This window comes from Panonychus citri, unplaced genomic scaffold (genome assembly GCF_014898815.1).
Source record: "Panonychus citri isolate SS breed McGregor unplaced genomic scaffold, ASM1489881v1 Contig00050, whole genome shotgun sequence".
Classification (NCBI taxonomy): Eukaryota; Metazoa; Arthropoda; class Arachnida; order Trombidiformes; family Tetranychidae; genus Panonychus; species Panonychus citri.
In genome coordinates, this window is record NW_026515455.1 from 973,457 (window position 1) to 988,226 (window position 14,770).

General features: G+C 33.8%; 6 protein-coding genes across 6 annotated transcripts; 4 read left to right on the forward strand and 2 right to left on the reverse strand.

Annotated features, from left to right (window-relative positions):
- The first annotated feature begins 1,092 nt into the window (after nt 1–1,092).
- LOC128385761 (uncharacterized) lies at nt 1,093–2,039 on the forward strand. The gene is made up of 2 exons (XM_053344671.1): nt 1,093–1,824; nt 1,902–2,039. Exons 1-2 carry the CDS (start codon nt 1,351–1,353, stop codon nt 1,986–1,988), a joined length of 561 nt encoding a protein of 186 aa, XP_053200646.1. The 5' UTR covers nt 1,093–1,350; the 3' UTR covers nt 1,989–2,039.
- Nucleotides 1,997–3,715, reverse strand: LOC128385758 (cytochrome P450 2C15-like). The gene has a single exon (XM_053344667.1). The coding sequence runs from the start codon at nt 3,575–3,577 to the stop codon at nt 2,081–2,083; it is 1,497 nt and encodes a 498-aa protein (XP_053200642.1). The 5' UTR covers nt 3,578–3,715; the 3' UTR covers nt 1,997–2,080.
- A 258-nt stretch (nt 3,716–3,973) lies between these two features.
- On the forward strand, nt 3,974–4,846 carry LOC128385762 (uncharacterized). Its single transcript, XM_053344672.1, has 2 exons — nt 3,974–4,231; nt 4,304–4,846. Exons 1-2 carry the CDS (start codon nt 4,186–4,188, stop codon nt 4,756–4,758), a joined length of 501 nt encoding a protein of 166 aa, XP_053200647.1. The 5' UTR covers nt 3,974–4,185; the 3' UTR covers nt 4,759–4,846.
- A 185-nt stretch (nt 4,847–5,031) lies between these two features.
- LOC128385760 (MFS-type transporter SLC18B1-like) lies at nt 5,032–7,104 on the forward strand. The gene is made up of 8 exons (XM_053344670.1): nt 5,032–5,518; nt 5,578–5,651; nt 5,714–5,861; nt 5,921–6,077; nt 6,143–6,381; nt 6,463–6,728; nt 6,795–6,888; nt 6,963–7,104. Exons 1-8 carry the CDS (start codon nt 5,213–5,215, stop codon nt 7,038–7,040), a joined length of 1,362 nt encoding a protein of 453 aa, XP_053200645.1. The 5' UTR covers nt 5,032–5,212; the 3' UTR covers nt 7,041–7,104.
- A 256-nt stretch (nt 7,105–7,360) lies between these two features.
- Nucleotides 7,361–10,271, reverse strand: LOC128385759 (sodium-dependent glucose transporter 1-like). Its single transcript, XM_053344668.1, has 4 exons — nt 9,762–10,271; nt 9,525–9,683; nt 8,616–9,131; nt 7,361–7,991 (listed from the first exon to the last, which is right to left on the reverse strand). The coding sequence occupies exons 1-4, from the start codon at nt 9,970–9,972 to the stop codon at nt 7,444–7,446; spliced, it is 1,434 nt and encodes a 477-aa protein (XP_053200643.1). The 5' UTR covers nt 9,973–10,271; the 3' UTR covers nt 7,361–7,443.
- A 972-nt stretch (nt 10,272–11,243) lies between these two features.
- On the forward strand, nt 11,244–14,707 carry LOC128385752 (probable helicase senataxin). The gene has a single exon (XM_053344662.1). It carries the CDS (start codon nt 11,280–11,282, stop codon nt 14,682–14,684), a length of 3,405 nt encoding a protein of 1,134 aa, XP_053200637.1. The 5' UTR covers nt 11,244–11,279; the 3' UTR covers nt 14,685–14,707.
- The last annotated feature ends 63 nt before the right edge of the window (nt 14,708–14,770 follow it).

Here is a 14,770-nt window from a genome sequence, read left to right on the forward strand (position 1 = left end):
CATCACTGAATCAACTTGTTCTAATAGATTTTTATAGATTCTATCAGTAGAAACTAATCAAAGTTCAACAGTGATAATGATCCTGCAAGATTATACTAATAATAAGTCTTGTATTACATGTAGGTGGATTTATTAGTTAGTAAATCAAAATCTAAACCCGAGTAGTTTTTGATTAAAGACTTAATTTCGAGCATCAAGAATCCAAATTCAACTCGAATCGCTCAAATATTCAGTAGAATGTGTGATTCATCATGAAAATCTAACACTGATTGTCCAGTTGTCGTCAATGTATTAATTTGGAACACAAGAAATGACATAATTCTTTTTACAGATACTCAATAAACTCAATGAGAATATAAACCAATGGTTTCCTTTTAAAAGTGACTATTTATCAGATTATATTGATAAATTCTTGGTTGATCTTCAATATTTGTCTGTTTCAGTTTTTCACAATGATTTTCGAACTTTAAATTGTTAATATTTTATTGCTTTCGGCTATCGTTTCTGGCCTTGAATGGAGTGACTGTGGTGGAAATAACAAAGCAATAAGCTTCAACAAGGGCAAACTTCTGGAAGACAAACTGGTAATAGCCAATGGAAAAACATTAAGCACCGAAGTTGATTTCGATGTTCATCGAATTCTTGATTCAAATGTTCAGAATAATGTTTTCTTGGTCAAAGTCATTCAATTACTATTCAATCATTGTGCAAAGTTCAATTGGGTAACTATGGTCTGATCATGAATAGAGCACAGGATCTGATGATTTCGTTCCGAAAATTGAATAACTCTCAATCTGTTTTTTGGAAAATTTTCAATACAAGATAAAATAACAGTTCGTAAGTTTCTACTCACTTATAACAAAAAGCGACCTCTCATATTTGTACTCGAAGATTATTAATCAGTTTAATCTAATAATAATAATCTAATTAAGATTTGATGATCTAATAATGATCTTTGGAGGCGAAATTCAAAACATTCTACTTTATTATTGAATTGTTCTTATTCTAATGTTTAAGGGAAAAGAGTACGTCAACGTTTTTATCTTTTATCTTACATGATTGCGAATCAATAGAACTAATAAACAAATTCTGAAATATTCAGTAGATTGTGTCATCTATCATGTAAATCTAACACTAGCTGGACAATAATCATCGATATGTTAATCAAACGCACAAGAAATGACATAATGTTTACAGATATTTGATGAGCTCAATATAAGAATATAAATCAGAGAGTTCGTAACTAATTCGTCACTTACTATTAATACTTATCCGATCACTTGTCGAATCTACAATATTCACTTTAATTTTATTTCGATTGTGGTTAATTTGATTTAAAACTAATTCCAAATGATTCTAAAACTGTCAATTATTTTACCATTGTTACTATTAATATTTTCTTCCATCGTTTCTGGCCTCGAATGGAATGACTGCGGTCAACCTGATAGAGCCGTGAAGATCAACAAGATCGACTATTTTAGTAGTAATGTAATTATAATGGACGGTAGAGCTCTACGTGGTGAAGTTGATTTCGATATTATTCGACCTCTTGGTTCAGACGTTCGAATAACAATTAGCCTGAAAAGAATCATTTCATTTTGGGGATATGAAACTCGAATACCAATACCCTGTTTCGGTATGTGCTCTCAATCATTATGTGAATTGATCGATCAAGAAAACAAAGTGACTCGGGATTTTTCGGCTGCGTCTGGTGGTCCAATCAAATGTCCTTTGTTACCACGAAATTATTCAGCTCGTATGTCGTACATAGTAAATATCCATAAGTTAAACTGGATTCCAAGTGCGATGCGATATTTATTTTCAGTAAGTTAGATCAACTTTTTATTTGTATCTTCAAATTTTAAATAACCATAATTTTCACTTTCAATATTGGACTTTAGGGTGATATCGAAAGTACCACTTATGTGACCGAAGGAGATCGTGAGATCGGATGCCTTTATCTGCGATCTTATGTAGAGCTTGAATAATCATTGGATTGTGAAAGAAAATAAAAATTGAAGGTTTATTTTTAATTTGAATTTGATTGTGTCTTGTCTATCAATTTAAACTTTCATTATTATCAAAGTCTTTCAAATGTCAATGGTGGCAAACATTTTGGTCTTCTTGCTGCAGCATAGATCGACTCTGAACAGAGATTATGATCTATTTTCTCGGACTTGATTCGATATCTTTGTAATATACTAACAATGTACAAAAACAGTTCCACATTAGCTAAGCCTTCACCTAAACAATTTCGTTTGCCAGCACCGAATGGTACCAAATAGGGAGGCTTGAATGCCTTGGTTCCATTGTCGGTTAAGAAGCGATTCGGGTCGAATCTCTCTGGGTCAGGCCAAAGTTTTTCTTCCCGGTGGATACTCCATAAGTTGAATATAACCAATGTATCTTTCGGTATAGTATATTGGCCAATTTTCGTATCGCGAGATGCACGGCGAAGTAAATTGGATGCAATAACAGATCCAATTCGTTGAGTTTCGTAGAGAAAAGCCATAGTGAAAGGCATTTGATTTCGATCGGTATAATTGGGTTTTCGATCATAACCAGTGATCTCACTTATCTCGGAACGAATTTTTTCCTGATATTCTGGGAAGTGGACAAGATAATTCATGGTCCATGATAAAGTAGTAGCGACAGTTTCCGAACCAGCACCAAAGAATTCAGTTACATTTCTTTTCAGAATCTTGAAATTGAAGATATGATCACCTTTCGCTTTGCGTTTCTCTTTTTCTTGTAGATACCCATCGATATAATCAACGATTTCAGTTGATGGTGAATAGCTTTTCATGCGTTCGTCAATTTTTTCCTGGACTAAATTATCAGAATCATTTATTGCTCGTTTGATTTGCTCCAAATTTGCGACTTTAAAATAAGAAAGAATCCTGGTCAGCCATGGTAAGAATGCTTGAATTCCAGTAAACTCAAAGACTTGGCCCAATTTTTCCATTTGTTCATCCAATTCAATCTTATATGGGTCAGAATACTCGAAGTTTTGACCAAATAAAAAGCACGAAATTATATTCGATACACTTGGTGTTATCTTTTTTGTAAAATCGATTTTTTCTCCTTCAATTGTTGGTAAGAATTGATCGATTTCTCTGGTGATCAAAGTTTCCATTGTACTTTTACCAAAACCGACATCACGAAGAATTTGTATTGAAAGTCGTCGATGTTCACGCCAAGGGTCACCAGACATTTCGATAAACGAACTCTCATCGATTAATCCAGCATAGAAATTCTCATGAGGTCGAGCCAATAAGGCCTCGTCAGCGAAAGCGACCTTAAGATGTTCCCAGTCACAAATAACTACAGTGTCATGTTTACCTAATTTCAGACTGAAAACGGGTCCATATTTCTTGGCCAGTCTATCAAATACCAGATAAATATCATCTTTGATGAAAGGTAAGTAACCAACAATGGGATAGCCCCAGGGTCCGTTGGGTAATCTTACTAAACGATTAACTTGTGATACCAAATAATTGAAAATTACGAAAAATGAAAGTCCAGTGATGATACTTATTAGAGGGTTAGTAAGTTCAAAATAATCGACTAGGAACATTATCACTTTTAAATATTAATAGATCGACACAGGTAAAGTAAGCTCAGAACTCTGAATGAATTCCCAGAATTCAAATGTAAACATCACAAGCTCATTTTGTTGATTTATCTCAATCTTGATAAGCACAAGTACTTGTCTCGAGTGGGTTGATATTGAAAAGAAACGCCATTCCTCAGGTTGATCACGAGATAAATTCGCGACGATTTCAGTCCGTTCGCTTTTCTCAATAACTGGCAATTGGAAGATCACATTCAATGATTAACCTCAGGTGACCTTGACCTACAATCTCATTCGCTACAATTTCATCAAAAAAAAGTGAGAATGAGAAGTCAATTCAATGAATCTTTTCTTGCAAAAGTAAATCAGCATCTGAAAAAAAAAACTTATTAATTGTATCTCATTTTTAGTGATTAAATGGTCCACATATAAGAAGCATAAGAAACTACTTATATTCAGCAATCAAATTGATTTGATCAAAGTTACATAATAATTAATGTCGACTAAAAATCTAATCATTAGTCTTTTTGATTACGTTTGTCATTTACTTGCCATTTATCATTTAATATTTTTTCTCGCTCATTTGTGTGATCATTTGATTCCTAAAAACAATGAAATTAATTGTATTAATATTGGAAATAAGCTTATCCATAATTTGTAAGTAATTAATTAGTTTTACATTGTGATTCCTATTAATGAGATAATCTTAATTTCAATTGATTTCATCAGATTGTGATGCTTGGCTTGGTGATCAGACCATGGATTCTGGTGATATTATCATTTGTAAATCAACTAATTGGATAATTGATGTTTTCAAATATCACACACTAATTGCGAGTGGACATGATAAGTTAGTCCATGTGATTGGTCATAAGAATAAGGCTCAGATTGTCGAGGAAACTGTGAAACAATATCTTGATCGAAATATGGAGAAAAATTGTCACAACAATGGACCAGGAAGTAAAGGACGTGTTCGAACAGTTCAAGATGCATATTCGAGTTTGGAAAAGTTTAAAGGTCAAAGTGTCTATTATAACCTTTTAACTTGTAACTGTCAACATTGGGTTGAATATTGGGCTAATGGTCAAGCCTGGTCACCAAGTAGTAAACAATATGGAGGAAAAAAGTGTCAAGCTCCAACTTCCGGGTCTAAAAACTTATTAAAGGCTCTGTTTAATTTTTGACAATCGAAATCGTAACAATCAAATTAAAGTAAACCAACTTTACCATCACTCACTTATGATAATAAATTCATACTGATTTAAATTTTAATCGCCTCGTGAAAGTTAATTAAAGTTTATCAATGTTGATTAACCTGATTTATTACCTGGACAATTTATCGATGCTTGTTACTAATCATCACCATAAAAAAAATCAACAGTTACGTCATTTGATTGATCCTGTGATGAATTGAATTCTTGGTGTTTTTTTTGTTCAGCTCATGATTTGCTCATGATTCTGATTCTCTGTCTTAATTGAATTGAATTAAATTATAATTAATTACTTTTCACTTTACCATTAGATGTATAACATTGACCAAATTACTTAAACCTGATTAGTTTCTCAGAGAAAAGTTTCAAAGTTTCAATAAGAAACAAGATTCATTGATTGTCCATGTGAACATAATCAACACTGAACATGGACTCGAAGATCGAGAAAAACTTCGTAAGTGTTTCAACGATGACCTCAACGAAGTCTTTGGACTTGACCGAACAAGATAAAGGTCAAAATGATGAATCATCTAAATTTGTCCATCGAAATCAAGTTTTGTTCATTTTCGCTCTAGTTTTCGCCAATTTTGCTGAAGCTTCTTGTTTCTCACTTCAAGCACCATTTTTCCCGAAATTTGCTGAAGGTAAAGGAGCAACACCGTCGATTTATGGCTTGATTTTCGCGATTCTCGAAGTAACCATTTTATTATCGGCACCCGTTTATGGTAAATTGGTAAGTACACAAGCGACTTTATCTCGAAGATCAATTTTGACTGATCTCTGACAATTCAGGTCGCTTATATTTCGTGTAATGTTTTGATGCAATTTGGCCTCGCACTTGCTGGAGTCACTGTTATATTATTCGGGTAAGATTTTGATGATTCGAGAAAAGTTCCGAACTAATCGATTATTTCTCGATTAATCTTAGATTGACGGTCTACTTACCGTCCGGTTCCATCTTCATAACTTGTTGCTTTATCCTTCGGGTCCTGGACGGACTCGGTGTTTCTGCTTATCTCACGTCGAGTTATTCGGCAATGGCCAAACAATTTCCCGATCGTATTGCCTCAGTTTTTGTGAGTTTTGATTCTAATAAATTTCCAGCAATTATTTGAAACGTTCTTTGTATTTTCAGGGTCTCCTTGAAGTGGCATTTGCCTCTGGATCGACTTTCGGACCTACTATCGGGGGCCTACTTTACGAGTATGGAGGGTATTTGTTACCTTTTATGGTTCTTGGGTCTACTTTACTGATCGCCACTGTGATTAATCATTTCTGTGCACCAAGAATCGGTAATGCCTTTATTGCTAATTCCAATAGAGTCAATTTCATATACTTCTCGATATTTAATTTGTAGCGATACCTGAGATTAGGAAGCCCGTTTCATTGTCCAAATTTTTATCCGACTTCGGGACAATCGTCGATTTGTTGAGTATTTGTGTTACATTTACAAATCTTGGTCTATTAAATGTTTTCCTCGAACCTCATTTGCGACAGTTCAAACTTGAGCCAATTGCACTTGGACTAATCTTTGTAACCCAAGGACTTGCATATGCAACGGCGAGTCCACTTATCGGATGGATTGTCGATCATGGAGTAAGTTAAATTTTAAAAGTTTTAGAATTTACTAATAATCGAAATCGACCTTAACAAAATACGATCTCACTAAATCATCAGGTTCCACCAAAAGTTATGAATCTCATTTGTTGTCCAATATCAATGGCCGGAGCGATACTTTTGGGTCCATTGCCCTTATTGGAAATCGACTCGACAATTGAGTTAATTGTGGTCTCATTGTCTCTTATTGGTATCGGTGAGGCCGGTAGAGCTCTTTGTGGGTTTGTATCGGTGCGACGAGAGACAACCGGACGTAGGGGCTTCCATGAGAACATTGAGACTTACGGACTTATCACAAGTACTTTCCTATCATGTACTAGCATCGGGTAAGATAATTAACATTACTGGATTTTTAGATCGGCAAATTAAATCAACAATCACTTTAATTGTAGCTTTTCAATTGGCCCTTCAGTTGGTGGATTAGTTTTGGAAGCGTTTGGATCGATCCCAACAACTTTTCTGATGATTGGATTAAACTTGATGATGGTAAGTTTTTATTACCACAATCAGAGTAAAATAATCACAATTAAATGACTAATGAACCTCTTAATTGTCAACAGGCATTACTACTGATAATCAACCTGCTAAATCACAACAATTGGAAAACAATAATTTGGAATCCAAATCAACGCAACTAAACAGTTTTCAATAGCAAATTTAAATCTTATATTAAAAAACTATTTGTCTATCAATTGAAATTAATTATTATCGATGTTCAAATGTTCAAGAATCGTGTCCATCCTGGTAACTCGTGCTGACTGAAGGTCAACTTGATTACTAGATGATTATCATCATTAAACTTGATTCCAACTTCGAGTGAAACATTGATAGACTTGGTCGATTATCATATTCGAAGTGACCTTGATGCTGTCGATTATTGAATAAAGATCAATTATCTAATGTCGAACGAGTTAACCAGCTAATTGATTATGAAGAAAAAGAAAAGTGCAAAGATTAATTATGAATTTAATTGCAATTCTTTTAATACTTTAGCAATAATATCACAGTTTCTTTAATTGTTTTTATCTAATCAATAGTTAATCAATATTTACGTTCAACTTGTGCTGATGTTTTAACGTTTTTTGCTGCAAATCTTTTGACAACTAGATTACACATTAAGTAGGCAGCAATGAAAGCAATTAGATCAACGATTGAACAAATTGCCATGACATATAAAAACACCGATGGATGATCTTCAAGCCATTGACTGATTATCCATGGGTAAAGAAATTCACCAACACAAGCGGAAACAATGAAAATTGAGGTTATCCTTCCGGTCACCGGGAAATATTGTTGAAGATAACCCAAGACTCCAGCAAAAACTGGACCAATACCAATGCCCATAGTTGCAGTGAACAGGTAAATCGCCCAAAGGTAAGTTTCAGCAAAGATGCAAAGGCAAACTGAGCTGATCACCATTATGCTTACATGGATTAAGATCATCGCTGTATGGGAAATGTTATTAGCGAAAAGGATTACCGGTATTCTGTACAGGGTCGTCGTGCTCCAGAAAACTGTCATCAACGATGCGGCTTCAGTTTTAGTCATTGCGAGTGAAGATTTAACCGCAAAACTTGGTAATAAGTTTGCTACAATTAAGGAACAATTAACGGTTCAAATTAGTTGATTATCTCTTTTTTTGTTCATCATAAAAAAGCAAATGTAACTCAGGTTACGATAAAAATTCATCTCGATAATATTATTTACTGATGATGATAAATTCAGTTGATTAAAAGTCAATCATGATGATCAATATAATTTCCTGAAGTTAATAAAAATCAACAATCAACATTATCATTCTGACAGTCAAGTTTGATTGTGATTAACTTAACCATAGATTCATTGAATATTGGTTATTACAAGTGTGGTAAATTTTCAAGTACGTTTTCATGTTAATCATTGAGACAAATTGAAATTAATTTGATTACAAAAAGTACGTAATCAAAATGACAATAAAAACTAAATCTGATGCTCTTAATTACTGTCAACCACATCTTAATCATATAACAAGTTGATGCACCAATTGTATCAATAGGGAAAGTAAATTAATCAACTTGATTATCTCAACCATCTTGATTGTTAACTTGTTAGTGTTAATTGTTTCAATCTTAAGTTAAACTTGATCATTGTTATTTAAGGAACAAACTTCAAGTGATTGTACTGCACGTTAATTGTTAGTGATTAGAATCTGAGAGATGACTGATTCTACTTACCAAATGAAATGACCACACCAAAGTATATGTGGGAAAATATTGATATGATTACAATGATCATTATTTTCACCTTGTTATCAAAATTATAACGGTAATCAGCTGATGGTAATCGATCCAGTTTGGCTGATTCACCGAGCCGAGTTTCAGTTGGAAGATTATTTTGAAGAGATTTATTAACACCGATTGGATTTGAAGGTTCACTTGGGATGAAATAGTAGAATACAAAGAATCCGATTGCCGCTAAAATGAAAACGATCCCGACGACGGTGAAAGGCCATTGGACTAGAACATCGTCTGGTGAGTATTCGAAAGGGACTTTGGTTGAATTGGTTATTAGGGTTTCGTTGAAATATGATGAGTTCGTGGATGAAGGTTCGTCACTTTCCTCGCGTTCAAGGAGAAAAGGTCGTGCCAATAGCGGCGAAATCAAGCCACCCGTTGTGAACATAAAGTGTAAAATTTGTAAAAAGCTTCCACTTGATCGGCCCCAATATCGTAATATGCAAACATTACTTCCTATGGGAAGAAAATTAAATTGTCACAATTAATTTAATTCACTTGAAGAAAAAACAAAACAAAACTTTTCAATCCATTTTCTGTCAGTTAATTTTACTCTTTAGTCAAGGTTTTTAAACATGATAATTAATCTTAATTGCTCTTTGTACATCTCTGGTTAACACGTATGTTAGTTAATTGTTGTTTGATTTGACATAATTTAAATTATCATACCCTTGAAAGCCAACAATCAACATAATTTGATGTTTATCTACAATTAATACAACCATTGTAATGAAGCTTTATCTTGAGTTATTATTAATTGATTGTAATCACAAATATTATCATAATTTTTCACCATGAGAATAAAATTTTTCTGGTTAATTGGGAGCAATTAACTATCTTTTAAATTACCTGTATCAACATGAGACATTGCAAGACCATTGACAAACATTGTTGCAACGATTCCCCATAAAGTCCGATTCCAGGCCGCAAACGCCAATGCGATGCCGTTAATTAGAGATGCAGCTCCCATGACAAGTTGCTCATTAAAAGTTTCCAATAAAAAACCGGCTGATCATGATAAAAACGATAAAAATGGTGAGCAACAAAAACAAAATCCAATTGAACATGATGGTCAATCAATCTTACCCATAACTGACCCTAACGCATATCCAACTGACCTTCCTTGGATAATATGTGAAGTCTCTGAAAGAGTTGAACTAACGGCGATTTGTAGGTCCAGTAAAGTGGGTCCGGTCAGTGAAATACCACAACCAACACCTAGAAAAGCAAAATAAACTAAACAAGTTCTGAGAAATTTAACTTTATTGCTCTTAATTTCTTGAAATAATGAAGCCATGATTAAGAAATTGACAATTAACAACTGATGGAACACGAAAACTGAGCACAAATTTACAGTTACTTGACGAATCACAAGCAAATAAATACTTATGATTCAAATTGTAATAGATTCACACAATATTAAGAAGATTAACTAATTAGTTATGATGGTTCCATTATTTGGATATCACAATTTCCAAGCAATTTAATTTCTTTGGTTCTTGATACTAATGAAAATGAGACGATTTCTTTTGTCGCTCTCTTGATTTTAGACTCTTTCTCTCTGATAAAACTCTAACTATGATGATGGAAAGGATGAGAAAAGATGATATTGTGAAGATGATGAAGAAGATAAAAAAATGATGATAATGAAGATCTTTATAAATAGTAATTGTCTCGAATGAGAAGTAAAATGTTTACTTGATTTTCTCAGTGTGAGCTTTGATTGTTTGATCTGTTTGATTAGTTAAATTGATATAGATTATCAACAACTATTATTGTGTTAATTGTACATTTTCATATTTAACTGGCAGTTAATTATTATAATTCTAGTGTTAATTGAGTCAATTTGTCTAAAATACCAAAGGCAAATTTGTATCTAATCTAATTAACACCGAAACAGAAAAATAGTTATAATTAGTTGACTTCTTTACTTTAGTTAATTACTGGTTAACTAATGCAATTAACAACTTGTCTTGAGTAGATTTTGATTGTTCATCAAATCATAACATCAGATTGTAATTAATTGATCAAGTTTTATGGTTAGATTACAATTAAGATTCAATTCTCTTTAAAAAAAACTTCCTAATTCACAATTAACTTTTAATTGAGAAGACTAATTTCCAAGAAAATTGAAACAAATCTATCATCATTATTATCCAATTTTCTAACAATAGAAAAAAAAACAAAAACTAAATCACAATTAAGATGAACAAAGTATCTTAATTAATCGCTAATCGGTTTAGGGTCAAGTGATTAAGATTTTATCAAATCAAATGTAAATATTGATCCACAATTAACATGAGAAATTTATTAACTAGATGAAGATAAAAATGTATCAAAAGTTGTTAAACCTTGAACATTAATAGAAAATCTACAATTTCTAAATATTAATATGTCAAAAGTTAATTACAATTAGTAAATAGAGAAAAACAATCAATCAAAATGAAAGAAAAAAATTCGAAAGATTTTGAATTTGCCGCTTTTCGATTGAGCGTCTTGGTTACCATGGATTCGACAACTTTTTAGTTTCTTTACCTTTTTCACTTTGTTTTCATTAAGAAAGAAAAATTGTCCGCGTTTATTTACTTAGTGTTTTTTTTGTTCATGTTCCAATTAGAATTAGATTTATTTTCTTTAATTGTGGTGTTAATTTTTATTCTTCTAATTGTATTTAGCTTGTACGTAGGGTACGTGATTATGTATAGTTCATCGAAAGCCTCAGAGATTCAAACCAAAATGAGATTACAGTATTTAGCCAACAAACTGCAAGCTCATAAATCATTTAATAAACAGCAGAAAACTGTTGGTTTAAGGACAAAAGTAGCTGCTTCTTATGGTAATAGGATTCCAATTCCTGGTGGAGGTTCATCAGTTGTCAGCAGAGGAGTAAAAAAACCCGAAGTAACCATTTTATCAACAAGGCCTAAACTAAATGTAACCGCTTCTAACAGGCCAAACAACACAGTAACAAGAACAACAGCCAGAGCAACGACGACAACAACCACATCTAATAACAGATTTAAGACCATAGTTAAAGTAGAAAAAGATGATGATGATGATATTCAGATAATTGATAATCCAACGACTAAGAGAAACACTACAACAGATTATAAATCTAAGGAGAATCCTGATAATAAGGGGAGAAAAAAAATTGACCTTACTTGTATTCGTAGTGATTCATCTTCGGTTAAAAAAACACCAGCAATTGTTGCTAATGTGTCAAATAAAAGTACCAGAGTAACATCTTTAGTCGAGTCAATTATTGCTGCTCAGAAAAATAATACTAATGTTAAACCACCAAGTCAACCGTTTGTAGCTCCGCCGCCGCCCCGTCCAAAGCCAATGCCCGTTTCTCATCTTACCACTAATGGAGAAACATCTAGATCTACACTGAGAAGTGGTACTGATGCTAAAACTATAGATCCACCTGGAACATCATCATCATCATCATCATCATCTTCCTCTTCTTCTTCCTCTTCTTCACTCAATAAATTACCACCACTATCAACAATTAAACGAACTGTTAATCTCATTGATAGCAACAAAACCAACCAGCCAACTAAAAAGGTTAAAATTTACGAAGCCGATAAAGGGATAGCCCAAGTAATTGCCGAGAAGCGAAGTAAATTTGACAATATGACAGTTAGTCCAATGAAACCTTTGGGTCCTCCACCAACAACAAACAGGAAGTTACAAACTGGTCCAACTTCATCGGTACTGCAAAGTCAGATCAGTTGTTTACCCAAAGAGATTCATCTTAAAAGTTTCACGACTGAGCCTGTTTTGTTGAAAATATTAGAATGGAGTGTCCAATGGATAAGGGAAAGTAAATCATTACATGACAAATCACCGCCGGTTGCTGATAAAGCGCTGATAAAGCCACCTCTTTCTTATACGAATTGGCAAAAATACTATGATACCTTTGAGCCTCTGGTTTTACATGAGATTTGGGCTCAGGTCATGCAAGCATATGATGCTGATAAAGTATCGGTTGTGATGATGTTTGCAATTGCCAGTTATGAGTTGATCGATGGTTTTCTTAAGCTAGAATGTCAAACAACAGTGACAGCGCAAGAAGCCCGTGATCAAGCTTATCTAAACGAAGGTGATTTAACGCTTGTTGAATTACAATCAGAATTGATGGAGAAACGAGTTGTTTTTGGTTATGTTTCTGAAATGGTTTTAGAGGATATAACAGATCGAACTCCAATTATACGTACATATAAAGTTCCCGCTGGTCATCGTGTATTTATTCGTTACACGATAAAGATCAAATTTCGTCAAATTAAGTTGGACATTACACAATTGATGAGAGTACGTGGTCTTTATTATTTAAAGCCCATGATGAGAAATATCGAAGCTCTTTTGGCCATTCAAAATTCTAAATTGTGTGAAGATATTTTATGTCCACGAATGGTCACTTGTCAGATAACTGTGCCTTCCATTGATTTTAAAAGTTCAGAATACAATGAGTCCCAGTTAAAGGCCATTCTAGCGGCCGTTGAAGCTGTCCAGCGGCCATACACTATGCCGAAACTTTTAATGGTCCAAGGTCCACCAGGAACGGGTAAAACAACCACCCTAATAGGAATGATTAAAAAACTATTTGAATCTTGGGAAGATGTTAATTCACCACCAAAGATTTTGGTCTGTGCTCCATCAAATGGTGCTATCGATGAGATTGCTAGTCGACTTTATGGTGTACGAAATTCACTTTCTCAGACCCGATTTAAAAGAGGATTACGATTGGTTCGAATTGGAATGACCAACCAGATACATCCCTCTGTTCGTAAAATATCACTCGATGAACTGGTAACCGATAACATGTCCAGAGCAAAATCTGATCTAACCCGTGGTCTCCAAGAGAAGATTGAAAAGCTAGAACGTGATGTGGCCGCTAAAGATAGAATGATCGCCGATTATCGTGTTCAAAATGACAAAGAAAATGTCGATAAATGTTTAAGTGAAATGTTCCAAAACAATCGTGAAATTGAATATCTCCGGAAAGAATTGAAATCAAACGAAATGGCGGTTACCAATGATGCATTGAAGAAAAAATCTCTACGAGCCGATATCCTAAAAAGAGCTGATGTTGTCCTGTCTACTTTGAATAGTTGTCGTCAATCACTTTTGGAGGGTGTTTATCATTTCGATCGTGATCCTTGTCAATTTAACTGTGTCATCATTGATGAGGCATCTCAATGCTGTGAGCCCGAGATACTTATGCCTCTCACTTATACATCAATATCTAAAATGATCCTTATCGGTGATCCAATGCAATTACCTGCCACCGTTATCTCAACAATTGCCTCTGATTATAATTATGATCGTTCTTTGTTTGAAAGATTTTTCCATCATTTTGGTGGTCACTCACCTTCTAGTCCAGTATTGGTACTTGATACACAATATCGAATGCATTCATCCATTTGTAAATTTCCATCGAAACAATTTTACAACAATCGCCTTAAAACACCAACCGAATTGGATAATCGGCAATTTCCAATCAAACCTTACCTTGTTATCGATCTAAAAGGAACATCATTTGATCAATCAAATTGTAAAAATCTTTTCAATGAATTAGAAGCCGATTTTGTGGCCAACATTTATGGTGCAGTAAAAGACCTTTGTCAACGTGATACCACCGTGGGTATTATTACACCTTACCAAGGACAGAAGAAACTTTTAACCAATAAAATAGAGAAAAATTATCCTGATGTCGATGTGAATACCATCGATGGTTTTCAAGGTCAAGAAAGAGATGTAATCATCATTTCATTGGTACGAGATTTTTCAAGGAAAGAAAATGGTATCGGTTTTCTGGGTTCACCTAATCGGTTAAATGTTGCACTTACTCGAGCACGACATTCACTGATTATCTGTATTTCCGATATTGGTGATGTGAATAATAATGTTTGGAAAAGTTTACTCGAAGATGCGATTTTACGTAATGTTTTAATCAAAACCTCGTGTCGAATTAAAAATGGCCTTAAAAAATTGATAACCAAATAAGAAGCTGTATTTATAAATCATCACCTTTATTGTAAATAACAATTTTCTCAAGTCAAACATCAACATCAACATCTCATCTTCATCTC